Here is a 27,969-nt window from a genome sequence, read left to right on the forward strand (position 1 = left end):
AACTGGCAGTCATGTTTATTTTTCTTCCTACTTACACTATATAACCCCGGTATATAACTCCAACATAAAATAGATACCTGCGATTTATCTACATTGAAGACAATTAGTGTTGGGTGTACTTATAGTTTAACACCAGTATGATTGTAACAATTGTTTTATGTCTTTTTTTTTTGCCCGAAGATGTGGATGAGTGTGAAAGCTCCAATCACGGATGTCTTGCATTTGCTCAATGTGTAAACACCCTAGGTTCCTACCAGTGCCAGTGTAAGCAAGGGTTCATGGCAGACGGTATTACATGTTATGGTAAGCTTGTATAATCACCTTTTCTCTTTATGTTCGAACCTTTTGAAAATATCTTAAAGCTGTTGAAAACATCAGAATGATTATTTGTTGGGAGGGGGGAATCTCCCGTTGCCCTCATTTATATCCTGCACTGGCTCAGAAATTAAGTATCTAGACTTGAAACAATAGGTCCATGGTTCCAATTCCTCCATATCAGTCATGTCCTTTTTACTCTCTCCTCCCATGGTACACGTACCTGGTAAGAATGACCTCATATCTAAGTTCATGTGTGTCTTCATGGTCTAGCAAGTCTGTCGACACATGATGAAGAAGAACAAGGTTTAAATTTCCTTCGCGTAGTTGAGCACCCTATTGTTAATCAATATCAAAACTATAAAACATTCACCCTCTTAATTGTGATTATTTTACTATATTTCATAGAACAGTATTGCCTTTAACAATTTCTTATTCCAAATCAATAGAAAAGATTCACCCCTTCGTGTCTTTTGTAACAAATACATTAAAACGGCCTTTCATGTTTTGTGTGTGTGTGTATATGCCCTCAAGTGAATCCAATTTTAAACGAAATCATTTCTCTTAAAACCTGAATATTGCATCTTTCTTTTTTAGAAAATGTTTGGTTTACTAAGTGATAAGTTTTTAACCTATATGTATCTCTCTCTTGTAAAAAAATTACATAATTTCAAAATAAACCCTATGCTATCGATGGTTTCAAAGCTTTGTTGAAATGTAACATGGACTTAGAATATTATCAATATTGCCAAGAAAAAGATGAACTCGCTCTCCATTTCCAAAAAGTGAAGACTTGATATGAGTACCTAATTCCAAATAGTTAACTCCCGGTTGCCCTGTGCATATACCCCCCCCCCCCCCCCCCCCGCTATGATTTTTAGTTATGTATCTGTCATATTGTTTTGTAACTGTTGATGTTGAGTTATATATTCAATATTGAAAGATAACGGAATTAAAAGCTACTGATATTCGTTTTGATTGGATGATAGTAAATTGTGCATTTGTTATGTAACACGTTTTCGTGAAACAGCACCCTGATTCGCCCATGTCTAACATCACACTAGTAGGCCCCTTATTTTAAAAACTGTGTTTCGAGAATTGTATCGTCTCTATTAATTTCGGTTATTCTGAATAAAAGGACAATGGGTAAATGACACTTTTCTCTTTCTCTCTCTCATGCTCAATCATTGTAATATATCTGCTCGAATGGAGGAACGTGTAGGAATAAAATTAATTCATTTACCTGTGACTGCGCTCATGGTTATTCTTGGATTAACTTTTCAGCAACACGTACTCTCATCCCTCCTTCCAATGTCACTGTAATCCGGGATTCATTGTTGACGAGAATGCCAATATAAGTAATAGTAAAAACAAGCATTCAAGTTGTATAACCACATGTATTTACATGTACATCTTTCAAACCAAAACTATGTTATCATGGGGTGCATTTCATAAAGCTGTTTGTGAGTTATGTATGGAAGCATTTCATAAAGCTGTTTGTGAGATACATGTATGTATAGCTTTCCACACGACTGGCGATACGTGTGGTTCTTAAAGTATAAATGTACATTGAATCGATTTGTTTCAGAATATGTGTTAATATATTGAATAATGTTCCTTAACCTTATCTTTAGCTGAGAATTAATTGCAATGGATGATAAACTGGCAGTCAAGTTTTTTTTTCCTACTTTCACTGTATAACCCCGGTATATAACTCCAACATGAAATAAATACCTGCGATTTATCTATTGAAGAAAATTAGTTTTGGGTGTACTTATAGTTTAACACCAGTTTGATTGTAACAATTGTTTTATTTCTTTTGTTTTGCCCGAAGATGTGGATGAGTGTGCAAGCTCCTATCACGGATGTGATGAATATGCTCAATGTGTGAACACCCTAGGTTCCTACCAGTGCCAGTGTAAGCAAGGGTTCATGGCAGACGGTAATACATGTTATGGTAAGCTTGTATAATCACCTTTTCTCTTTATGTTCGAACCTTTTGAAAATATCTTAAAGTTGTTGAAAACATCAGAATGAGTATTTGTTGGGAGTGGGGAATCTCCCGTTGCCCTCATTTATATCCTACACTGGCTCAGAAATTAAGTATCTAGACTTGAAACAATAGGTCCATGGTTCCAATTCCTCCATATCAGTCATGTCCTTTTTCCTATCTCCTCCCAGGGTACACGTACCTGGTAAGAATGACCTCATATCTAAGTTCATGTGTGTCTTCATGGTCTAGCAAGTCTGTCGACACATGATGAAGAAGAACAAGGTTTAAATTTCCTTCGCGTAGTTGAGCACCCGATTGTTAATCAATATCAAAACTATAAAACATTCACTCTCTTAATTGTGATTATTTTACTATATTTCATAGAACAGTATTGCCTTTAACAATTTCTTATTCCAAATCAATAGAAAAGATTCACCCCTTCGTGTATTTTGTAACAAATACATTAAAACGGCCTTTCATGTTTTGTGTGTGTGTGTGTATGCCCTAAAGTGAATCCAATTTTGGACGAAATCATTTCTCTTAAAACCTGAATATTGCATCTTTCTTTTTTAGAAAATGTTTGGTTTACTAAGTGATAAGTTTTTAACTTATATGTATCTCTCTCTTGTTAAAAAATTACATAATTTCAAAATAAACCCTATGCTATCGATGGTATCAAAGCTTTGTTGAAATGTAACATGGACTAAGAATATTATCAATATTGCCAAGAAAAAGATGAACTCGCTCTCCATTTCCAAAAAGTGAAGACTTGATATGAGTACCTAATTCCAAATAGTTAACTCCCGGTTGCCCTGTGCATATACCCCCCCCCCTCCCCCCCCCCCCCCCCGCTATGATTTTTAGTTATGTATCTGTCATATTGTTTTGTAACTGTTGATGTTGAGTTATATATTCAATATTGAAAGATAACGGAATTAAAAGCTACTGATATTCGTTTTTATTGGATGATAGTAAATTGTGCATTTGTTATGTAACACGTTTTCGTGAAACAGCACCCTGATTCGCCCATGTCTAACATCACACTAGTAGGCCCCTTATTTTAAAAACTGTGTTTCGAGAATTGTATCGTCTCTATTAATTTCGGTTATTCTGAATAAAAGGACAATGGGTAAATGACACTTTTCTCTTTCTCTCTCTCATGCTCAATCATTGTAATATATCTGCTCGAATGGAGGAACGTGTAGGAATAAAATTAATTCATTTACCTGTGACTGCGCTCATGGTTATTCTTGGATTAACTTTTCAGCAACACGTACTCTCATCCCTCCTTCCAATGTCACTGTAATCCGGGATTTATTGTTGACGAGAATGCCAATATAAGTAATAGTAAAAACAAGCATTCAAGTTGTATAACCACATGTATTTACATGTACATCTTTCAAACCAAAACTATGTTATCATGGGGTACATTTCATAACGCTGTTTGTGAGTTATGTATGGAAGCATTTCATAAAGCTGTTTGTGATATACATGTATGTATAGCTTTCCACACGACTGGCGATACGTGTGGTTCTTAAAGTATAAATGTACAATGAATTGATTTGTTTCAGAATATGTGTTAATATATTGAATAATGTTCCTTAACCTTATCTTTAGCTGAGAATTAATTGCAATGGATGATAAACTGGCAGTCAAGTTTATTTTTTTTCCTACTTACACTGTATAACCCCGGTATATAACTCCAACATGAAATAAATACCTGCGATTTATCTATTGAAGAAAATTAGTGTTGGGTGTACTTATAGTTTAACACCAGTATGATTGTAACAATTGTTGTATTTTTTTTTTTTGCCCGAAGATGTGGATGAGTGTGCAAGCTCCTATCACGGATGTCAGGAATATGCTCAATGTTTGAACACCCTAGGTTCCTACCAGTGCCAGTGTAAGCAAGGGTTCATGGCAGACGGTAATACATGTTATGGTAAGCTTGTATAATCACCTTTTCTCTTTATGTTCGAACCTTTTGAAAATATCTTAAAGCTGTTGAAAACATCAGAATGAGTATTTGTTGGGAGGGGGGAATCTCCCGTTGCCCTCATTTATATCCTACACTGGCTCAGAAATTAAGTATCTAGACTTGAAACAATAGGTCCATGGTTCCAATTCCTCCATATCAGTCATGTCCCTTTTCCTCTCTCCTCCCATGGTACACGTACCTGGTAAGAATGACCTCATATCTAAGTTCATGTGTGTCTTCATGGTCTAGCAAGTCTGTCGACACATGATGAAGAAGAACAAGGTTTAAATTTCCTTCGCGTAGTTGAGCACCCTATTGTTAATCAATATCAAAACTATAAAACATTCACACTCTTAATTGTGATTATTTTGCTATATTTCATAGAACAGTATTGCCTTTAACAATTTCTTATTCCAAATCAATAGAAAAGATTCACCCCTTCGTGTCTTTTGTAACAAATACATTAAAACGGCCTTTCATGTTTTGTGTGTGTGTGTGTATGCCCTAAAGTGAATCCAATTTTGGACGAAATCATTTCTCTTAAAACCTGAATATTGCATCTTTCTTTTTTAGAAAATGTTTGGTTTACTACGTGATAAGTTTTTAACTTATATGTATCTCTCTCTTGTTAAAAAATTACATAATTTCAAAATAAACCCTATGCTATCGATGGTTTCAAAGCTTTGTTGAAATGTAACATGGACTTAGAATATTATCAATATTGCCAAGAAAAAGATGAATTCGCTCTCCATTTCCAAAAAGTGAAGACTTGATATGAGTACCTAATTCCAAATACTTAACCTCCGGTTGCCCTGTGCTTCCCCCCCCCCTCCCCCCGCTATGATTTTTAGTTATGTATCTGTCATATTGTTTTGTAACTGTTGATGTTGAGTTATATATTCAATCTTGAAAGATAACGGAATTAAAAGCTACTGATATTCGTTTTTATTGGATGATAGTAAATTGTGCATTTGTTATGTAACACGTTTTCGTGAAACAGCACCCTGATTCGCCCATGTCTAACATCACACTAGTAGGCCCCTTATTTTAAAAACTGTGTTTCGAGAATTGTATCGTCTCTATTAATTTCGGTTATTCTGAATAAAAGGACAATGGGTAAATGACACTTTTCTCTTTCTCTCTCTCATGCTCAATCATTGTAATATATCTGCTCGAATGGAGGAACGTGTAGGAATAAAATTAATTCATTTACCTGTGACTGCGCTCATGGTTATTCTTGGATTAACTTTTCAGCAACACGTACTCTCATCCCTCCTTCCAATGTCACTGTAATCCGGGATTTATTGTTGACGAGAATGCCAATATAAGTAAAAGTAAAAACAAGCGTTCAAGTTGTATAACCAAATGTATTTACATGTACATCTTTCAAACCAAAACTATGTTATCATGGGGTACATTTCATAACGCTGTTTGTGAGTTATGTATGGAAGCATTTCATAAAGCTGTTTGTGATATACATGTATGTATAGCTTTCCACACGACTGGCGATACGTGTGGTTCTTAAAGTATAAATGTACAATGAATTGATTTGTTTCAGAATATGTGTTAATATATTGAATAATGTTCCTTAACCTTATCTTTAGCTGAGAATTAATTGCAATGGATGATAAACTGGCAGTCAAGTTTATTTTTTTTCCTACTTACACTGTATAACCCCGGTATATAACTCCAACATGAAATAAATACCTGCGATTTATCTATTGAAGAAAATTTGTGTTGGGTGTACTTATAGTTTAACACCAGTATGATTGTAACAATTGTTGTATTTTTTTTTTTGCCCGAAGATGTGGATGAGTGTGCAAGCTCCTATCACGGATGTCAGGAATATGCTCAATGTGTGAACACCCTAGGTTCCTACCAGTGCCAGTGTAAGCAAGGGTTCATGGCAGACGGTAATACATGTTATGGTAAGCTTGTATAATCACCTTTTCTCTTTATGTTCGAACCTTTTGAAAATATCTTAAAGCTGTTGAAAACATCAGAATGAGTATTTGTTGGGAGGGGGGAATCTCCCGTTGCCCTCATTTATATCCTACACTGGCTCAGAAATTAAGTATCTAGACTTGAAACAATAGGTCCATGGTTCCAATTCCTCCATATCAGTCATGTCCCTTTTCCTCTCTCCTCCCATGGTACACGTACCTGGTAAGAATGACCTCATATCTAAGTTCATGTGTGTCTTCATGGTCTAGCAAGTCTGTCGACACATGATGAAGAAGAACAAGGTTTAAATTTCCTTCGCGTAGTTGAGCACCCTATTGTTAATCAATATCAAAACTATAAAACATTCACACTCTTAATTGTGATTATTTTGCTATATTTCATAGAACAGTATTGCCTTTAACAATTTCTTATTCCAAATCAATAGAAAAGATTCACCCCTTCGTGTCTTTTGTAACAAATACATTAAAACGGCCTTTCATGTTTTGTGTGTGTGTGTGTATGCCCTAAAGTGAATCCAATTTTGGACGAAATCATTTCTCTTAAAACCTGAATATTGCATCTTTCTTTTTTAGAAAATGTTTGGTTTACTACGTGATAAGTTTTTAACTTATATGTATCTCTCTCTTGTTAAAAAATTACATAATTTCAAAATAAACCCTATGCTATCGATGGTTTCAAAGCTTTGTTGAAATGTAACATGGACTTAGAATATTATCAATATTGCCAAGAAAAAGATGAATTCGCTCTCCATTTCCAAAAAGTGAAGACTTGATATGAGTACCTAATTCCAAATACTTAACCTCCGGTTGCCCTGTGCTTCCCCCCCCCCCCCCCCCTCCCCCCGCTATGATTTTTAGTTATGTATCTGTCATATTGTTTTGTAACTGTTGATGTTGAGTTATATATTCAATATTGATAGATAACGGAATTAAAAGCTACTGATATTCGTTTTGATTGGATGATAGTAAATTGTGCATTTGTTATGTAACACGTTTTCGTGAAACAGCACCCTGATTCGCCCATGTCTAACATCACACTAGTAGGCCTCTTATTTTAAAAACTGTGTTTCGAGAATTGTATCGTCTCTATTAATTTCGGTTATTCTAAATAAAAGGACAATGGGTAAATGACACTTTTCTCTTTCTCTCTCTCATGCTCAATCATTGTAATATATCTGCTCGAATGGAGGAACGTGTAGGAATAAAATTAATTCATTTACCTGTGACTGCGCTCATGGTTATTCTTGGATTAACTTTTCAGCAACACGTACTCTCATCCCTCCTTCCAATGTCACTGTAATCCGGGATTTATTGTTGACGAGAATGCCAATATAAGTAAAAGTAAAAACAAGCATTCAAGTTGTATAACCACATGTATTTACATGTACATCTTTCAAACCAAAACTATGTTATCATGGGGTGCATTTCATAAAGCTGTTTGTGAGTTATGTATGGAAGCATTTCATAAAGCTGTTTGTGAGATACATGCATGTATAGCTTTCCACACGACTGGCGATACGTGTGGTTCTTAAAGTATAAATGTACATTGAATTGATTTGTTTCAGAATATGTGTTAATATATTGTATAATGTTCCTTAACCATATCTTTAGCTGAGAATTAATTGCAATGGATGATAAACTGGCAGTCAAGTTTTTTTTTTCCTACTTACACTGTATAATCCCGGTATATAACTCCAACATGAAATAAATACCTGCGATTTATCTATTGAAGAAAATTAGTGTTGGGTGTACTTATAGTTTAACACCAGTATGATTGTAACAATTGTTTTATTTCTTTTGTTTTGCCCGAAGATGTGGATGAGTGTGCAAGCTCCTATCACGGATGTGATGAATATGCTCAATGTGTGAACACCCTAGGTTCCTACCAGTGCCAGTGTAAGCAAGGGTTCATGGCAGACGGTAATACATGTTATGGTAAGCTTGTATAATCACCTTTTCTCTTTATGTTCGAACCTTTTGAAAATATCTTAAAGCTGTTGAAAACATCAGAATAAGTATTTGTTGGGAGGGGGGAATCTCCCGTTGCCCTCATTTATATCCTACACTGGCTCAGAAATTAAATATCTAGACTTGAAACAATAGGTCCATGGTTCCAATTCCTCCATATCAGTCATGTCCTTTTTCTTCTCTCCTCCCAGGGTACACGTACCTGGTAAGAATGACCTCATATCTAAGTTCATGTGTCTCTTCATGGTCTAGCAAGTCTGTCAACACATGATGAAGAAGAACAAGGTTTAAATTTCCTTCGCATAGTTGAGCACCCTATTGTTAATCAATATCAAAACTATAAAACATTCACTCTCTTAATTGTGATTATTTTACTATATTTCATAGAACAGTATTGCCTTTAACAATTTCTTATTCCAAATCAATAGAAAAGATTCACCCCTTCGTGTCTTTTGTAACAAATACATTAAAACGGCCTTTCATGTTTTGTGTGTGTGTGTGTGTATGCCCTAAAGTGAATCAAATTTTGGATGAAATCATTTCTCTCAAAACCTGAATATTGCATCTTTCTTTTTTAGAAAATGTTTGATATACTACGTGATAAGTTTTTAACTTATATGTATCTCTCTCTTTTTAAAAAATTACATAATCTCAAAATAAATCCTATGCTTTCGATGGTTTCAAAGCTTTGTTGAAATGTAACATGGACTTAGATTATTATTAATATTGGCAAGAAAAATATGAACTCGCTCTTCATTTCCCAAAAGTGAAGATTTGATTTGAGTACCTAATTCCAAATAGTTAACTCCCGGTGCCCTGTGCATATACCCCACCCCCTTTTTTTCTTCTTTTTTTCCCCCATTTTTGTCCTCGGGGGAAATGCGCCGCCCCCCCCCCTGGAAATAGCTTTATCCGCCCCTGATCTGAGACACAATGTATAGTCCGAAAACATGATTGCATTGTTTCGAGCAGTTTCTTAATTACCATGATGCTGATAATTTAATTCTTTAATTTTTGTAATTGTTATCATTTTCCATTTAGATCTACACATAGAAATCATATAGAATAGGGCATAATTCCTTTTCCCGATGGTTTTAAACGTCGATGTAACCATCAGCACAATAACTCGTGAGTCAAAAATGACTCTTTAGTGATAATATTTGAAAAAGATTTACGCATTGGTCCAGTTAATTGATGAATGTATAAGTTTATGATTTTGATTTCCAATGCTGGCAACCATCCGATCATATTGATGACTTTTTACGTGCAAATAAATGTAGAAAATTTTGTTGACAGCAAAATTTGCTTATCAAATGCGCGCATTCAGTCGTGTTTTTTTTTGCAATGTACAGGAGGCTAGGGGTAAATTATGTTTACATTGTATTATTATTGCCTTGCAACCGTGATAAACAAAATGATTACAATGCGTGTTTAACGCTTCATAAAAGATTTTCTGGAAAATCTAGACTTGAGTCACCCCGATTCACCCCAGCTGAAATACTGTGCTGATCGGCAAATCGGCTGTAATATTATGTTGATATATCGCTGGTGTTTGTGATCCTATGATAGGACCAATGTTACGTGAACAAATCAAGGATATAATAATAAGGAGCGGAAGAAGGTAGAGGAGAAGAATCAGAACGGGATGAGTATCATAATTTGTATTACACTCTTAGTTTTTATTTGTCAAGTTTGGGCAAAGATTTCTCAAAGTGGCAGTAAAAATTCGTCACGCTAAAATGACGATCACTTTATGTCAATTGACAAATCATTTTAGTAGTTTGACAAATTAAAAAATCGGGAATACTAATTCACCTCTCTACATATCGAATGTAAATCCTGTTTTGACAAACTGCTTTAACTGACGAATCCAACAAACACGAATTGACAAATTGATATTTTCAGTCCAATTGCAGACGACGAATCTTATCAGACATGACAAATTGTGGGACGAATTTAGACATACAATACGAATTTTTGAATGAAATTTTAAACGGGTTCCTTATCTTAAAAAAAATTGTCAGATATCATATCGTGCCCATGCGCCCTGGCCAAAATGTTTAAATTTGGTATCGATATCGCTAGCGCGCATAAAATTTTCTGGACAAGTTGTTTCCAGGACCAGGTCCGGCAACACAGCGAAAAAGATCGTGAGTTTTTACAATTTTTTGTACATTTGATTAAAAAAAATGAGCATCACACACACTTATCAAATACAATTTGAATGCATTTCCAACAGACTCTACTCGATAATGGCTTTGGTATTCGTAAACAAATATGACTGTGTGATGTTAGACCAGTTTTGTCGAGATCAGCCTATAGACTGGGCCTAGATCCACAGTAGATCTTCGCCATAGCACAGGCCTAACGTTAGTGGCTGTGTGTCCGGACGGGTTGGATGTCCGGACGCATGACTTTTACTCTTAATTTTGAAAAGTTTACAAGCAATGTCTTTGATTTTCCTTTTCGCACAGAATGTAAGAAAATATTATAACGAACAAATATTGATGGTGATAAGATTTACTCAACCTATATTTATGCCTCATTCCTGAGATAAAAATCAAGGCTTCATTTATGTAGCATGATTTGTGAAGTATGACGTAGGATGATATTAATTACTAATGTCTTCAATAATCACTTAATCTTTGTAGACATTGATGAATGTATGCTCCAGAAGCACATATGTGCCATTAACTCACAGTGTGAAAATACCATTGGCTCCTTCCAATGTCGCTGTAATCCGGGATTCATTATTGACGAGAATGCCAATATTATGTATAGGTAAAAACAAGCATTCAAGTCGTATAACCACATGTATTTACATGTACCTCTTTCAAACCAAAACTATATTATCCTAGGGTGCATTTCATAAAGCTGTTTGTGAGTTATGTATGGAGGCATTTCATAAAGCTGTTTGTGAGATACATGTATGTATAGCTTTCCACACGACTGGCGATTCGTTTGGTTCTAAAAGTATAAATGTACATGAATTGATTTGTTTCAGAATATGCGTTAATATATTGTATAATGTTTCTTAACCATATCTTTAGCTGAGAATTAATTGCAATGGATGATAAACTGACAGTCATTTTTATTTTTCTTCCTACTTCCACTATATAACCCCGGTATATAACTCCAACATAAAATAAATACCTGCGATTTATATATTGAAGACAATTAGTGTTGGGTGTACTTATAGTTTAACACCAGTATGATTGTAACAATTGTTTTATTTCTTTTTTTTTGCCTGAAGATGTGGATGAGTGTGCAAGCTCCAATCACGGATGTCTTGCATTTGCTCAATGTGTGAATACCCTAGGTTCCTACCAGTGCCAGTGTAAGCAAGGGTTCATGGGAGACGGTATTACATGTTATGGTAAGCTCGTATAATCAGCTTTTCTCTTTATGTTCGAACCTTTTGAAAATATATTAAAGCTGTTGAAAACATCAGAATGATTATTTGTTGGGAGGGGGGAATCTCCCGTTGCCCTCATTTATATCCTACACTGGCTCAGAAATTAAGTATCTAGACTTGAAACAATAGGTCCATGGTTCCAATTCCTCCATATCAGTCATGTCCCTTTTCCTCTCTCCTCCCAGGGTACACGTACCTGGTAAGAATGACCTCATATCTAAGTTCATGTGTCTCTTCATGGTCTAGCAAGTCTGTCGACACATGATGAAGAAGAACAAGGTTTACATATTCTTCGCATAGTTGAGCACCCGATTGTTAATCAATATCAAAACTATAAAACATTCACTCTCTTAATTTTGATTATTTTACTATATTTTATAGAACAGTATTGCCTTTAACAATTTCTTATTCCAAATCAATAGAAAAGATTCACTCCTTCGTGTCTTTTGTAACGAATACATTAAAACGGCCTTTCATGTTTTGTGCGTGTGTGTGTATGCCCTAAAGTGAATCAAATTTTGGATGAAATCATTTCTCTTAAAACCTGAATATTGCATCTCTCTTTTTTAGAAAATGTTTGATATACTACGTGATAGGTTTTTAACTTTAATATATGTATCTCTCTCTTGTTAAAAAAATTACATAATTTCAAAATAAACCCTATACTATCGTTGGTTTCAAAGCTTTGTTGAAATGTAACATGGACTTAGAATGTTATCAATATTGGCAAGAAAAAGGTGAACTCGCTCTTCATTTCCAAAAAGTGAAGATTTGATTTGAGTACCTAATTCCAAATAGCTAACTCCCGGTTGCCCTGTGCATATACCCCGCCCCGTTTTTTGTCTCGCCTGCATAGCAGAGCGAGACTATAGGCGCCTCTTTTCAGGCGGCGGCGGCGGTGGCGGCTGCGGCGTCAACATCAAATCTTAACCTAAGGTTAAGTTTTTGAAATGACATCATAACTTAGAAAGTATATAGACCTAGTTCATGAAACTTGGACATAAGGTAAATCAAGTATTACTAAACATCCTGTCTGAGTTTCAGGTCACATGACTAAGGTCAAAGGTCATTTAGGGTCAATGAATTTAGACCATGTTGGGAAAATTATTTTCAAAATCTTAACCGAAGGTTAAGTTTTTGAAATGACATCATAACTTAAAAAGTATATGGACCTAGTTCATGAAACTTGGGCATAAGGTTAATCAAGTATTAGTAAATATCCTGCTTGAGTTTCAGGTCACGTGACCAAGGTCAAAGGTCATTTAGGGTCAATGAACTTTGGTCAGGTTGGGGGTATTTGTTGAATTACTATCATAACTTTGAAAATTTATGGATCTAGTCCATGAAACTTGGACATAAGGTTAATCAAGTATTAGTGAACATCCTGCCTGAGTTTTAGGTCACATGACCAAGGTCAAAGGTCATTTAGGGTCAATGAACTTTGGCCAAGTTGGGGGTATTTGTTGAATTACCATCATAACTTTGAAAATTTATGGATTTAGTTAATGAAACTTGGACATTAGGTTAATCAAGTATCACTGAATATCCTGTGCGAGTTTCAGGTCACATGACCATGGTCAATGGTCATTTAAGGTCAATTAACTTTGGCCGTGTTGGGGGTATATGTTAAATTACCATCCTAACTCTGAAAGTTTATGGATCTAGTTCGTAAAACTTGGACATAAGAGTAATCAAGTATCACTGAACATCCTGTACGAGTTTCAGGTCACATGGCCATGGTCAAAGGTCATTAAAGGTCAATTAACTTTGGCCGTGTTGGGGGTATTTGTTGAATTACCATCCTTACTCTGAAAGTTTATGGATCTAGTTCATAAAACTTGGGATATAAGAGTAATCAAGCATCACTGAACATCCCCTGTGAGTTTCAGGTCACAAAACCAAGTCAAATGTCAGTTAAGGTCAATAAACTTAGGCCATGTTGGGGTAATTGTTGAAGTGCCATCATAACTTTGAAAGTTTATGGATAGAGTGAATGAAATGTGGACCAGGGTGTAGTTGACAGTCTTAAGTCTCCGTTCAAATGTCATTTATGGTCAATGAACGTGGTATTATGTCATTATATGAATCATGGTTTTGTGAATGATTATTTTATAGTAGTTTTCAAAGTTAGCACTGCTGCTATAGATATTAAATTGCGTGATGCAGGCGAGACTGCCAGAGGCGTTCCACTTGTTTCATTTTTTTTTCCATTTTTGTCCTCGGGAAAATGCGCCCCCCCCCCCCCATGGAAATAGCTTTATCCGCCCCTGATCTGAGACACAATGTATAGTCCGAAAACATGATTGCATTGTTTCGAGCTGTTTCTTAATTACCATGATGCTGATAATTTAGTTCTTTAATTTTTGTAATTGTTATCATTTTCCATATAGATCTACACATAGAAATCATATAGAATAGGGCATAATTCCTTTTCCCGATGGTTTTAAACGTCGATGTAACCATCAGCACAATAACTCGTGAGTCAAAAATGACTCTTTAGTGATAATATTTGAAAAAGATTTACGCATTGGTCCAGTTAATTGATGAATGTATAAGTTTATGATTTTGATTTCCAATGCTCGCAACCATCCGATCATATTGATGACTTTTTACGTGCAAATAAATGTAGAAAAGTTTGTTGACAGCAAAATTTCCTTATCAAATGCGCGCATGCAGTCGTACAATTTTTTTTGCAATAAACAGGAGGCTAGGGGTAAATTATGTTTACATTGTATTATTCATTGCCTTGCAACCGTGATAAACAAAATGATTACAATGCGTGTTTAACGCTTCATAAAAGATTTTCTGGAAAATCTAGACTTGAGTCATCCCGATTCACCCCGGCTGAAATACTGTGCTGATCGGCAAATCGGCTGTAATATTATGTTGATATATCGCTGGTGTTTGTGATCCTATGATAGGACCAATGTTACGTGAACAAATCAAGGATATAATAATAAGGAGCGGAAGAAGGTAGAGGAGAAGAATCAGAACGGGAGGGGTATCATAATTTGTATTACACTCTTAGTTTTTATTTGTCAAGTTTGGGCAAAGATTTCTTAAAGTGGCAGTAAAAATTCGTCACGCTAAAATGACGATCACTTTATGTCAATTGACAAATAATTTTAGTAGTTTGACAAATTGAAAATTGGGAATACTAATTCACCTCTCTACGTATCGAATGTAAATCCTGTTTTGACAAACTGCTTTAACTGACAAATCCAACAAACACGAATTGACAAATGGATATTTTCAGTCCAATTGCAGACGACGAATCTTATCAGACATGACAAATTGTGGGACGAATTTAGACATACAATACGAATTTTTGAATGAAATTTTTAACGGGTTCCTTATCTTAAAAAAAATTGTCAGATATCATATCGTGCGCATGCGCCCTGGCCAAAATGTTTAAATTTGGTATCGATATCGCTAGCGCGCATAACATTTTCTGGACAAGTTGTTTCCAAGACCAGGCCCGGCAACACAGCGAAAAAGATCGTGAGTTTTTACCATTTTTTGTACATTTGATAAAAATAATGAGCATCACACACACTTATCAAATACAATTTGAATGCATTTCCAACAGACTCTACTCGATAATGGCTTTGGTATTCGTAAACAAATATGACTGTGTGATGTTAGACCAGTTTTGTCGAGATCAGCCCATAGACTAGGCCTAGATCTACAGTAGTTCTACGCCATAGCACAGGCCTAACGTCAGTGGCTGTGTGTTCGGACGGGTTGGATGTCCGGACGCGTGACTTTTATTCTCAATTTTGAAAAGTTTACAAGCAATGTCTTTGATTTTCTTTTTAGCACAGAATGTAAGAAAATATTATAACGAACAAATATTGATGGTGATAAGATCTACTCAACCTATATTTTTGCCTTATTCCTGAGATAAAAATCAAGGCTTCATTTCTGTAGCATGATTTGTGAAGTATGACGTAGGATGATATTAATTACTCATGTGTTCAATAATCACTTAATCTTTGTAGACATTGATGAATATATGCTCCAGAAGCACATATGTGCCATTAACTCACAGTGTTAAAATACCATTGGCTCCTTCCAATGTCGCTGTAATCCGGGATTCATTATCGACGAGAATGCCAATATTATGTATAAGTAAAAACAAGCATTCAAGTCGTATAACCACATATATTTACATGTACATGTACCTCTTTCAAACCAAAACTATATTATCCTGGGGTGCATTTCATAAAGCTGTTTGTGAGTTATGTATGGAGGCATTTCATGAAGCTGTTTGTGAAATACATGTATGTATAGCTTTCCATACGACTGGCGATTCGTGTGGTTCTAAAAGTATAAATGTACATTGAAATGATTTAATTGTTTCAGAATATGTGTTAATATATTGTATAATGTTTCTTAACAATATCTTTAGCTGAGAATTAATTGCAATGGATGATAAACTGGCAGTCATGTTAATTTTTCTTCCTACTTACACTATATAACCCCGGTATATAACTCCAACATAAAATAGATACCTGCGAAGTATCTATTGAAGAAAATTAGTGTTGGGTGTACTTATAGTTTAACACCAGTATGATTGTAACAATTGTTTTATTTCTTTTTTTTTGCCCGAAGATGTGGATGAGTGTGAAAGCTCTAATCACGGATGTCTTGCATATGCTCAATGTGTGAACACCCTAGGTTCCTACCAGTGCCAGTGTAATCAAGGGTTCACAGGAGACGGTATTACATGTAATGGTAAGCTCGTATAATCAGCTTTTCTCTAATTGTTCGAACCTTTTGAAAATATCTTAAAGCTGTTGAAAACATCAGAATGATTATTTATTGGGAGGGGGGAATCACCCATTGCCCTCATGTATATCATACACTGGCTCAGAGGTTAAGTATCTAGACTTGAAACAATAGGTCCATGGTTCCAATCCCTCCATATCAGTCATGTCCTTTGACAAGGCATTTATCCACTTTTCCTCTCTCCTTCCAGGGTACACGTACCTGGTAAGAATGACCTCATATCTAAGTTCATGTGTCTCTTCATGGTCTTGCAAGTCGGTCAACACATGATGAAGAAGAACAGGGTTTAAATTTCCTTCGCATATTTGAGCACCCGATTGTTAATCAATATCAAAACTATAAAAAATTCACCCTCTTAATTTTATTATTTTACTATATTTCATAGAACAGTATTGCCTTTAACAATTTCTTATTCCAAATCACTAGAAAGGCTTCACCCCTTCTTGTCTGTCGTAACAAATACATTAAAACGGCCTTTCATGTTTTGTGTGTGCGTGTGTGTGTATGCCCTAAAGTGAATCCAATTTTTTATGAAATCATTTCTCTTAAAACCTGAATATTGCATCTTTCTTTTTTAGAAAATGTTTAATATACTACGTTGTAGGTTTTTATCCTTGTATATATCTCTCTCTCCTGTTAAAAAATTACATAATCTCAAAATAAACCCTATGCTATCGATGGTTTCAAAGCTTTGTTGAAATTTAACATGGACTTAGAATATTATCAATATTGGCAAGTAAAAGCTGAACTCGCTCTCCATTTCCAAATAGTGAAGATTTGATTTGAGTACCTAATTCCAAATAGTTAACTCCCGGTTGCCCTGTGCATATACCCCCCCCCCCCCTTTTTTTCCCCATTTTCCCCCCATTTTTGTCCTCGGGGAAAATGCGCTGCCCCCCCCCCCCCTCTCTCTCTCTCTTGTGTTCTTCCTCCGCTAAGGTCGGAGATCAACGGCGCCGTTGGAAGGGCCGCAATTCATTTAAGGCTCTAAGTTGCAATCATGAAGCACTGAGTAAGTTTTGACGAGTTGTGTGGAGGTTGCGTAAGAAGTATAGAATAAGCGTATGTAATTGGGCTTTTGTATTGCAGCTAATACGCCCAGGAGGTAAAAAAAAGACCGACTCTACAAAAAGAGCACGGGTAGATTCAAAGCATGGTCCAAACTGCTTGGTGTTGGGATTAGCTTTAACCCGCTGGATAAGGTCCTGTCGGACAGGTGCTAGGGCTGGACACGTAGCAACCAGATGTTCCACATCCTCGCAGGCTGACATGCACAGACGACAGCAATCATCGGGTGCTTTGCCAATCTTGGCGAGCCGGACTTGGGTCAGATAGACTTGACAAGAGATCTGGGCACGGATGGTGATGGCTGACCGCAGACTTGGATTGGAAATGTGCCCAGGGTACAGATCCTTCGCCTTTGGTTTAGGTGTTCTAGTCCATAAGGACAAGGATGTCTTCTTGGTGAGGGCGTTGTGCTGCCTGGCCTCAGACACCTGAATCACTGCCGACTGAACCATTCGCTTCCACAGATGGTAGTTAGGGGGATTCCTTACAAGTTCATCAAGTGGGGGAAGGCTAAGTTGTTGAAGTGCATTACGCCATTCTTGTATGGATTTGGTGTTGGCACAGATACCATGAAGAAGCATCCTTCGTTCTACCCTGTCCATGTCGGTACACAAGATCTGTCCCAGAAGTAGGAGCTTTTCCTTGGTGACCAACAGGTTAATTGGGATTACGTCAGTGAGAAGATATACTGCTTCGTCGGCTGATGTTGTTGGTAGACCCAGAATCCGCTTAAATAGGTGAATCTGTGCCTTATCTAGGCGATTCAACATTGCCCTTGAGAAGGGAATGCTGGAGCAGCCGAAGATCATCCTGGGAACACAAAAAGTTGTCCATAGTTTTGCAGCGACATTAAAATTGTTTTATCCGCCCCTGATCTGAGACACAAGGTATAATCCAAAAACATGATTGCATTGTTTCGAGTAGTTTCTTAATTACCATGATGCTGATAATTTAATTCTTTAATTGTTGTAATTGTTATCATTTTCCATTTAGATCTACACATAGAAATGATATAGAATAGGGCATAATTCCTTTTCCCGATGGTTTTAAACGTCGATGTAACCATCTTCACAATAACTCGTGAGTCAAAAATGACTCTTTAGTGATAATATTTGAAAAAGATTTACGCATTGGTCCAGTTAACTGATGAATATATAAGTTTATGATTTTGATTTCCAACGCTGGCAACCATCCGATCATATTGATAACTTTTTACGTGCAAATAAATGTAGAAAAGTTTGTTGACAGCAAAATTTGCTTATCAAATGCGCGCATGCAGTCGTACAATTTTTTTTACAATGTACAGGAGGCTAGGGGTAAATTATGTTTACATTGTATTATTCATGTTATTAGTGCCTTGCAACCGTGATAAACAAAATGAGTACAATGCGTGTTTAACGCTACATAAAAGATTTTCTGGAAAATCTAGACTTGAGTCACCCCGATTCATCCTGGCTGAAATACTGTGCTGATCGGCAAATCAGCTGTAATATTATGTTGATATATCGCTGGTGTTTGTGATCCTATGATAGGACCAATGTTATGTGAACAAATCAAGGATATAATAATAAGGAGCGGAAGAAGGTAGAGGAGAAGAATCAGAACGGGAGGGGTATCATAATTTGTCTTACACTCTTAGTTTTTATTTGTCAAGCTTGGGCAAAGATTTCTCAAAGTGGCAGTAAAAATTCGTCACGCTAAAATGACGATCACTTCATGTCAAATCATTTTAGTAGTTTGACAAATTAAAAAATCGGGAATACTAATTCACCTCTCTACATATCGAATGTAAATCCTGTTTTGACAAACTGCTTTAACTGACGAATCCAACAAGCACGAATTGACAAATGGATATTTTCAGTCCAATTGCAGACGACGAATCTTATCAGACATGACAAATTGTGGGACGAATTCAGACATACAATACGAATTTTCGAATGAAATTTTAAACGGGTTTCTTATCTTAAAAAATTTGTCAGATATCATATCGTGCGCATGCGCCCTGGCCAAAATGTTTAAATTTGGTGTCGATATCGCTAGCGCGCTTTAAATTTTCTGGACAAGTTGTTTCCAGGTCCGGCAACACAGCGAAAAAGATCGTGAGTTTTAACCATTTTTTGTACATTTGATAAAAAAAAATGAGCATTACACACACTTATCAAATACAATTTGAATGCATTTCCAACAGACTCTAAACGATAATAGCTTTGGTATTCGTAAACAAATATCACTGTGTGATGTTAGACAAGTTTTGTCGAGATCAGCCCATAGACTAGGCCTAGATCTACAGTAGATCTACGCCATAGCACAGGCCTAACGTCAGTGGCTGTGTGTTCGGACGGGTTGGATGTCCGGACGCTTGACTTTTATTCTCAATTTTGAAAAGTTTACAAGCAATGTCTTTGATTTTCTTTTTAGCACAGAATGTAAGAAAATATTATAACGAACAAATATTTATGGTGATAAGATCTACTCAACCTATATTTTTGGCTTATTCCTGAGATAAAAATCAAGGCTTCATTTCTGTAGCATGATTTGTGAAGTATGACGTAGGATGATATTAATTACTCATGTGTGCAATAATCACTTAATCTTTGTAGACATTGATGAATATATGCTCCAGAAGCACATATGTGCCATTAACTTACAGTGTTAAAATACCATTGGCTCCTTCCAATGTCGCTGTAATCCGGGATTCATTATCGACGAGAATGCCAATATTATGTATAAGTAAAAACAAGCATTCAAGTCGTATAACCACATGTATTTACATGTACCTCTTTCAAACCAAAACTATATTATCCTGGGGTGCATTTCATAAAGCTGTTTGTGAGATACATGTATGTATAGCTTTCCATACGACTGGCGATTCGTGTGGTTCTAAAAGTATAAATGTACATTGATTTGATTTGTTTCAGAATATGTGTTAATATATTGTGTAATGTTTCTTAACAATATCTTTAGCTGAGAATTAATTGCAATGGATGATAAACTGGCAGTCATGTTAATTTTTCTTCCTACTTACACTATATAACCCCAGTATATAACTCCAACATAAAATAGATACCTGCGAATTATCTATTAAATTAAAATTAGTGTTGGGTGTACTTATAGTTTAACACCAGTATGATTGTAACAATTGGTTTTTTTTTTGTTTTTTTTGCCCGAAGATGTGGATGAGTGTGAAAGCTCTAATCACGGATGTCTTGCATATGCTCAATGTGTGAACACCCTAGGTTCCTACCAGTGCCAGTGTAATCAAGGGTTCACAGGAGACGGTATTACATGTAATGGTAAGCTCGTATAATCAGCTTTTCTCTTTTTGTTCGAACCTTTTGAAAATATCTTAAAGCTGTTGAAAACATCAGAATGATTATTTGTTTGGAGGGGGGAATCTCCCGTTGCCCTCATTTATATCCTACACTGGCTCATTGGTTAAGTATCTAGACTTGAAACAATAGGTCCATGGTTCCAATCATGGGTGTCGATCAGTATTCTTGGTTGGGGGGGATGATGACACAAAAGTTATTGTGGTTGGGGATCTTTCAACATTACCCCCACTAAAATCACAAGTTAGGACATTTGGGAGTGATTGATATGCATGGTGTTCTTGGAAATTCCTTCATTGTTGTAGTGTACTGTACTTAAATATATTTTTTTATAATTCAATTTGTGTTACAAGTAAGCCTATTCTAAACTCATACGAAAGAAAAAATGACAAAAATTATTTGGAACATGTACATAGTGATCTGTTGATTGAGCATGATGTATACACAGGGGCATCGAATCGATCCATTTTTCAGATTGGGGGGGGGGGCAAAATCATGAATCAACGTTCCAAAGACGCTCGATCATATAAAACGAACAAACTCACCCACACACCCCTACACCCCCACACATAGACCTATATTATATATATATGAATGTATATATGTATATATGAATCATGAGAAAGAGACACATATCTCAACCTCACCAACAATGCGAGCGCGAAGCGCGAGCTGAAATTTTTTAGTATGACATGAAAACAGGAAAAATGTACCTGTTTAGGTTTGCTTGTAGTAACTCATGAGGAGCATAGATACATGTATCTCACTAGAGAGCGAGCTAAAATTTCTTTATATTCTGACGTGAAAGCTTGATATTCTAAGCACTTTTGGTACCAATGATTAAGATGGGTATCAAGAAGAACAATAGATGCGAGCGCAAAGCGTCAGCTGAAAATTTTAATATTTCGATCTGGACAAAAAGACAATTTAATGGACGCTTTTAATAAAGAACAAGATATATATCCAACAAAAGATTATTGCAAATCGAAGCGGGAGTTCTTTTGAGGTATAGAACTGAAAACGGGACATTCTATTCACCTATTTAATCATGAAAAGTATGGGGTTTTGGTACAGAAATGATGCGAGCGCGAAGCGCGAGCTGAAATTTTTTATATTCCGATCTGAAAAGCAGACATTTTGAGCACGATTTTAGATCAAAATCGAGTTGGTATCTTAATCTCGCTTGCTGGTTTCAGTGTAGCATTACAATCTTATTTTATTTTTAGTTGCACATGCGGAATTATTGGGAGGGGGGCAAAACGATATGTTCTTCCCAAATATTTTCATTGGTGGGGCTATTACTCTAATAGCTATATGGTCATTCCTTAGACGATTTATCTTGCCACCCTTTTACTCCCGTTTGTTTTTCCACCCTTTTGAATTAATTGATTTATTAAAATTAATTCATTCACCACTGGTGGGATGGAACAGCCTATCAACAAAAGTTGTTTTTCGTTGGGGTCCTTTTATGTCATGTGTTAAAAAATATCATATACATAAACATTTCATTCTTTTTCATCTTCCACCCATCTGTTTAATAGTCCTGAAAAAGAATGTTTTCATTTAATAACAATATACACAAATTGCGAGGGAAACAAACTGATTGATGGCATACTATAATCATCACTATAATCATCATGATCAAACTTTTCATTTTTTCATCATCATTATTATAATTTTTCTACCCTAAATTATTGGGGGGGATGATAATACAGGCCATCCCCCCCACTTGAAATATTGGGGGGGATATATCCCCCCCATCCCCCCCGTGATCGACACCCATGGTTCCAATCCCTCCATATCAGTCATGTCCTTTGACAAGGCATTTATCAACGTTTCCTCTCTTGTCGGCTTCTCTCAAAATCCTCTGAATTTTGTGAGAGGCTGCTCCCAGATATGGAAGAACGACTCTCGCCTTGGGTTGTCCTGCACGAGGGTTCCGCGAAGGGGGAAGCTCAGTGCAGATCTTATGTGAGGGGTAGTTGTTACATTTCAAAACACGTTTGATATGCTCAAGCTCACCTCTCAGGTGGATCTGGTCACTAACCTCATGCGCTCGTTTGACTAACGTCTTGTTGATGGATCTCAGCACTGATGGGTGGTGGAATGAACGATAGTTCAAGTACCGATCAGTGTGAGTAGGTTTCCGATAAACCTGATGGGATAGGGATCCCTGTGCCGTCCTCGTAATCTTTGTATCAAGAAAGGGGATAGACCCCTCATTCTCCATTTCCATGGTGAACTTGATACATTCGTGTTGAGAGTTGAGGTGCTGTAAGAAATTGCTAGTTTCCTCAGCACCGTGTTGCCAAACCACAAAAGTGTCGTCCACATATCTAAGCCACACTTTGGGTTTGTGGGTTGCTGACTGGAGAGTCGTCTCCTCGAAATGTTCCATGAACATGTTGGCTACCACTGGGGACAGGGGAGACCCCATGGCAGCCCCTTCCGTTTGCCTGTAGAATGTGTCTCTCCATCTGAAAGAGGTGGAATTGAGGCACATCTCAAGCAGGTCATGGATCTCTAGAGGAGACAACTGTGTCCTGTCAGGGAGAGTTCTGTCAAATTTCAATCTCTCAAGGATGATGGCGCAAGCATCCTTAACTGGTACACTTGTGAACAATGACTCAACATCAAAGCTGATGAGGAGGTCATTGTTAGAGACGTTCATCTGACAGATCTGCTCAACGAAATGTTTAGAGTTTCTCACGTGATGCACGCCCTGACCAACAAAAGGCTGTAAGATGTAAGTCAAATGCTGAGCCAGTGCGTACGTGGGAGATCCTCTAGTAGACACAATAGGTCTGAGTGGAGTGTCTGGTTTATGAATCTTCGGTTGCCCAAAGATTATGGGACATAGACCAGACGAGCTCCGGAGTTGTCGGTAAATGGGTCTAGACAAGACATCCTTCCTCTGGAGAGAGAGGAGCTTATCATTAACCCTACGTTCGATGGCCGGTGTGGGGTCTCTAGGAAGTTTCCTATAGGTCCCCGAATCCAGTAGTCTTTGAACCTTTCAACCCAAGGCGAGAGTCGTTCTTCCATATCTGGGAGCAGCCTCTCACAAAATTCAGAGGATTTTGAGAGAAGCCGACATTGAGGTTCGTCATAGTTCCTCAAATAAGCTTCAATCTGCCCTCACTACACATAAGGACAAGCGCAACTCCAAGGACCTCCCTGGAGTTTACCGAATTCCTTGTGAATGCGGTAAAGTTTACATCGGAGAGACGGGTCGTTCCTTCAACACTCGGATTAAGGAACACAAGGCCCATGGTAGGAGAGACGAGAGGGAAAAATCTGCAATCATCGATCATGCCCATACGCATGATCACCGGATTCTTTGGGATGAGAGTAGACTAGTCACCCGTGTCCCCTACTGGTATCAACGGAGAGTCAGAGAAGCGTTGGAGATTGAGGAACATAACACTGTTCCTCAAGACAGCGGCCTCCAACTCAGCAATATCTGGCTTACCGTTCTAGACAAAGAGGCTAATTTGCCTAATTAGCCTACCCGGACGTTCCACACACGTGTGAGCACTGCAGTGTATGGGCGGAAGTGGTGACTTTTGTCATTCATGCTAATCCTAGCGGGAATGATAACTGACAGCAATTTCCGGTCGTCGCTGGTTTTGCGCGCCCAATTTGTGTGTTGTCACCCACGTCCGCATATGTGGATGTCATGTGACCTATCTAGCCAATCAGAGACATGTACCCTGCGAGATACCGTGCATACGGCACTTCGACAGAGTATATAAGGCCTGCTTTTACAAACTTTGCTCATTCTCCTGAGGACGACAAGAACACACTTGTCGAAACGTCGAGATTGGGTGGTCCTTTTCAGGACCAACATATGCCCAAGAAAGAATACATGGTGTACCGTGAAACCTACTACACTATTCTTCTTCGCCATGGAAACCTTCAGAAATTATACAAAGTATAGACTATAAAGTTTACCAGATATTCTTAAAAATCGATTCCACCCCATCAAAAAGTTGGTTCACATAAAAGGGTGAAAATCTAACAACCTTAACACTGAAAGTTTCATCAAAATTGGATGTAAAATAAGAAAGTTATGACATTTAGAAAATTTAGCTTAATTTCACAAAACAGTTATATGCACATCCTGGTCGGTATGCAAATGAGGGGACCTACGACGGCACCCACTCACTATTTATTTTGTATTTTATTACATGTAATATTAAATATGAATATCATGTCAAAGTTTTATTCCTTCTTTGAACATTTAGAATTATCACTTTTTTAACATTTTGTGGTTAAGTCAAATTGGTTATTATTGTCAAATCTGTAAAATTTGAAATATTGTATTATTCAAACAATAAAGAACAAAATAAATATTGATTGGGTGGACATCGTCGACTCTCTCATTTTCATATCATTGAGTTGTGCATATAACTGTTTTGTGAAAAATAATACTTCAAAATTTCACAACTATTTTGTTTTACATCCGATTTTGATCAAATATCAGAGATGATTTATTTTTATGTATTGATTCAAATCAACATTTTTTATTATGATAGCCATAAGTGTTTCCTTTGACGAGATTTGTTACCGTTTGCAATCATACATGAAATACGCTCTAAAGACACTGAGTAAACTTTTACTCAATATTCGGTAGAAAGAGACCATGCATATTTCCTGGGTATATATTTTACCGCATACTGGGCTATTACATTGCGTAAAAGTTACTTGCGTAAAATATAATTTTACCCAACCAACATGCATGTTCCCATTTTACCAAATATGCGGTAACTTTTTTTTTTAGTTTATGATTAGAGAGAGACTGGTGCAAAAGATAGCTAATATTACCATTGATTCAGAAATACGGTAAATAATTTTTTTTTATATTATAAATATTCTTCTGGACCCGGTAAGCAAACATTTTATATGACTTTCTATTTAGAGCATTTTGAGCTCTTTATTTGATGATTAGTCTACTCTACGCTGATAGAAGAACACCTTCTCTTGACCCATTATTGGGTTCCATGGGTTACACTTCGTAATTCCGAAGGTTCTTTATTCCGAAGGTTCGTAATTCCGAAACACGTAAATTGCCTATACCTCGATGTTCGTTAATCCGAAAACGTAAAAGGGTTCGTTAATCCGAACATTTGTGGCGTTATTCCGAATGTTCGTTATTCCGAAGGTTCGATAATCCGAAAACGAAATAAGGTTCGATGTTCCGAAGGTTCGTTAATCCGAAAACGAAATAAGGTTCGTTGTTCCGAAGGTTCGTTAGTCCGAAAACGAAATAAGGTTAGTTAATCATTTAGTTTTCGGACTAACGAACCTTCGGAATTACGAACCTTCGGAAATACGAACCTTCGGAATAACGAACCTTCGGAATATCCGAACCTTCGGAATAACGAAGCTTCGGAATTACGAATGTATGCGGGTTCCATGAACAGGTTTCACATTATCAACCATGGTCAAACCTCCACGTAATAACAAATACAACAGAATTCCAGGTTCATTAAACTTTAAATACAAATGCCGAAATGGGTTACCTTCAAAAGCCTGAAATATACCTTGAATTTAATCCAGAAGGTGCGTGATATCGTGCCTAATGAACAATCTAGTGTTGAATTCTAAAATGTTTATATACAAGGATGCGAGTTCTGCGGTGAACTGAACCATATATCTCAACACTGTCGACAAGGCGTCCAGTTGCAGTGTCGCCGTTGTCTTCAGATGGGCCATAAACTTAGAATTTGTCCTCACTTCTACTAGGACATCGGCCAAGAAGAGAGTGCCAGTGGCAATGATTTTAGACGGCATGTAAGCAAACCTCAGGTTATTGACAAGGTTCCTTACAGTAAAAATTAATATGGTATTTGCATATATCGTTTGTAGAAATTAAATGGGCTTAATTGTGCTCATATTAATTGCAGGGGCCTCTTTCCTAAAATTGAAGATATACGATTCCTAGTATCAAAATTAATTATGGGTTTTCTTTGTTTATCTGAATCTTGGTTAAACACAAACATTGCAGATAATGAAATCCTTATCCAATTAAGGGTATACAGTTTTTAGGTGTGATCGAGAAGCTAGACGGGGGGTGGCGTATGTATTTTTGCTAAAGACTCTGTGCATGTTATTCAATGATTAAATATCGCTTCAAACATTGAACTAGAAACTGTTTTACTTGAATTAACTCTAAAGAATCATAAATCATTTATACGCTGTATATACCACCTTTATATATATATATATATATCAACGTGACCAGTGGCGTACCTAGGATTTTTCACAGGGGGGGGGCCAAAACCGTCCGCCAAAAAATTTGACAAGCAAAAAAAAAAAAAAGGTCTTCAATCACAAATTAAGGATTTCGTACCAGAAAAAAATTTGACAAGCAAAAAAAAAAAAAAGGTCTTCAAGCTCGTTAGGGGGGTCAATAAAGGTCTTCAAGTTCGTCAGGGGGGGGGGGGTAAAAAAGGTCTTTCAAGCTCGTCAGGGGGGGGCAGGGATACGTCCTTTGCATGGGTTGTGGCTCGTCAGGGGGGGCAGACTGCCCCCTCTGCCCCCCCCCGTAGGTACGCTAGTGAACGTGACTACCTTAAAGACAAGTCTGATGATACCGATGAATTTAAAGATGAATATCGTAAAGTCAGAAACAGAGTTCTCTCCTCTATGCGTAAGCAAATAAGACATACTTTATTGAAATTTCATCTAAGTTTTAAAATGACTCTAAAATTTTTAATGATACTGACGAGCAGTTAGTTTGGTTGTCAGAGCATTAGTTGTCCTGCGTCTAAACTGTACTGTCCGAGGGACTGTTTTAATTTCGGAAGGTAGGAGAGCCCGGGGGGGGGGCACTCAGTATATAATGCATAGTGGGTATGTGCCGCGGAGGGGACCCCCATTTTTACACTCAAATTTCCGTTCCAAGGCATAGCATTTTTGTCTTTTTGAGAAAAAGAACAAAGAAAGCCGCTCCAAGGCATTGCATTTCCTTCTTATCGGAAAAAAAGAAGAAAGAAATCCGTTCCAAAGCTTTGCATATTTTTCGTTACGCCGTTCCGGTCGCATTGATTTGCTACAAGGAGTTGCAATTTGGTGAAAAGCGGCCGTAGAGCGCTTTTCGACCATCGCCTAAGCGAGAGCGCACCCGGGGGAGGCCGCGCTAG

The 27,969-nt window shown here is 37.0% G+C and overlaps 1 protein-coding gene and 1 long non-coding RNA gene across 2 annotated transcripts; one reads left to right on the plus strand and one right to left on the minus strand.

Moving 5' to 3' along the window:
* The first annotated feature begins 4,133 nt into the window (after positions 1–4,133).
* LOC135154437 (uncharacterized) lies at positions 4,134–8,182 on the plus strand. Its single transcript, XR_010293829.1, has 3 exons — positions 4,134–4,250; positions 6,092–6,214; positions 8,063–8,182. It is a non-coding gene; the product is annotated as an uncharacterized LOC135154437 (long non-coding RNA).
* Positions 8,183–22,622: 14,440 nt separating this feature from the next.
* On the minus strand, positions 22,623–23,492 carry LOC129263151 (uncharacterized). Its single transcript, XM_054901070.2, has one exon. It carries the CDS (start codon positions 23,490–23,492, stop codon positions 22,623–22,625), a length of 870 nt encoding a protein of 289 aa, XP_054757045.2.
* Between the last annotated feature and the right edge of the window lie 4,477 nt (positions 23,493–27,969).

Source organism: Lytechinus pictus, chromosome 6 (assembly GCF_037042905.1).
Source record: "Lytechinus pictus isolate F3 Inbred chromosome 6, Lp3.0, whole genome shotgun sequence".
NCBI classification, from domain to species: Eukaryota; Metazoa; Echinodermata; class Echinoidea; order Temnopleuroida; family Toxopneustidae; genus Lytechinus; species Lytechinus pictus.

What these genes read in the sequence shown, in the direction of transcription:
- LOC129263151 (XM_054901070.2), bottom strand. Translation starts at nt 23,492, where the DNA reads ATGAACGTCTCTAACAATGACCTCCTCATCAGCTTTGATGTTGAGTCA.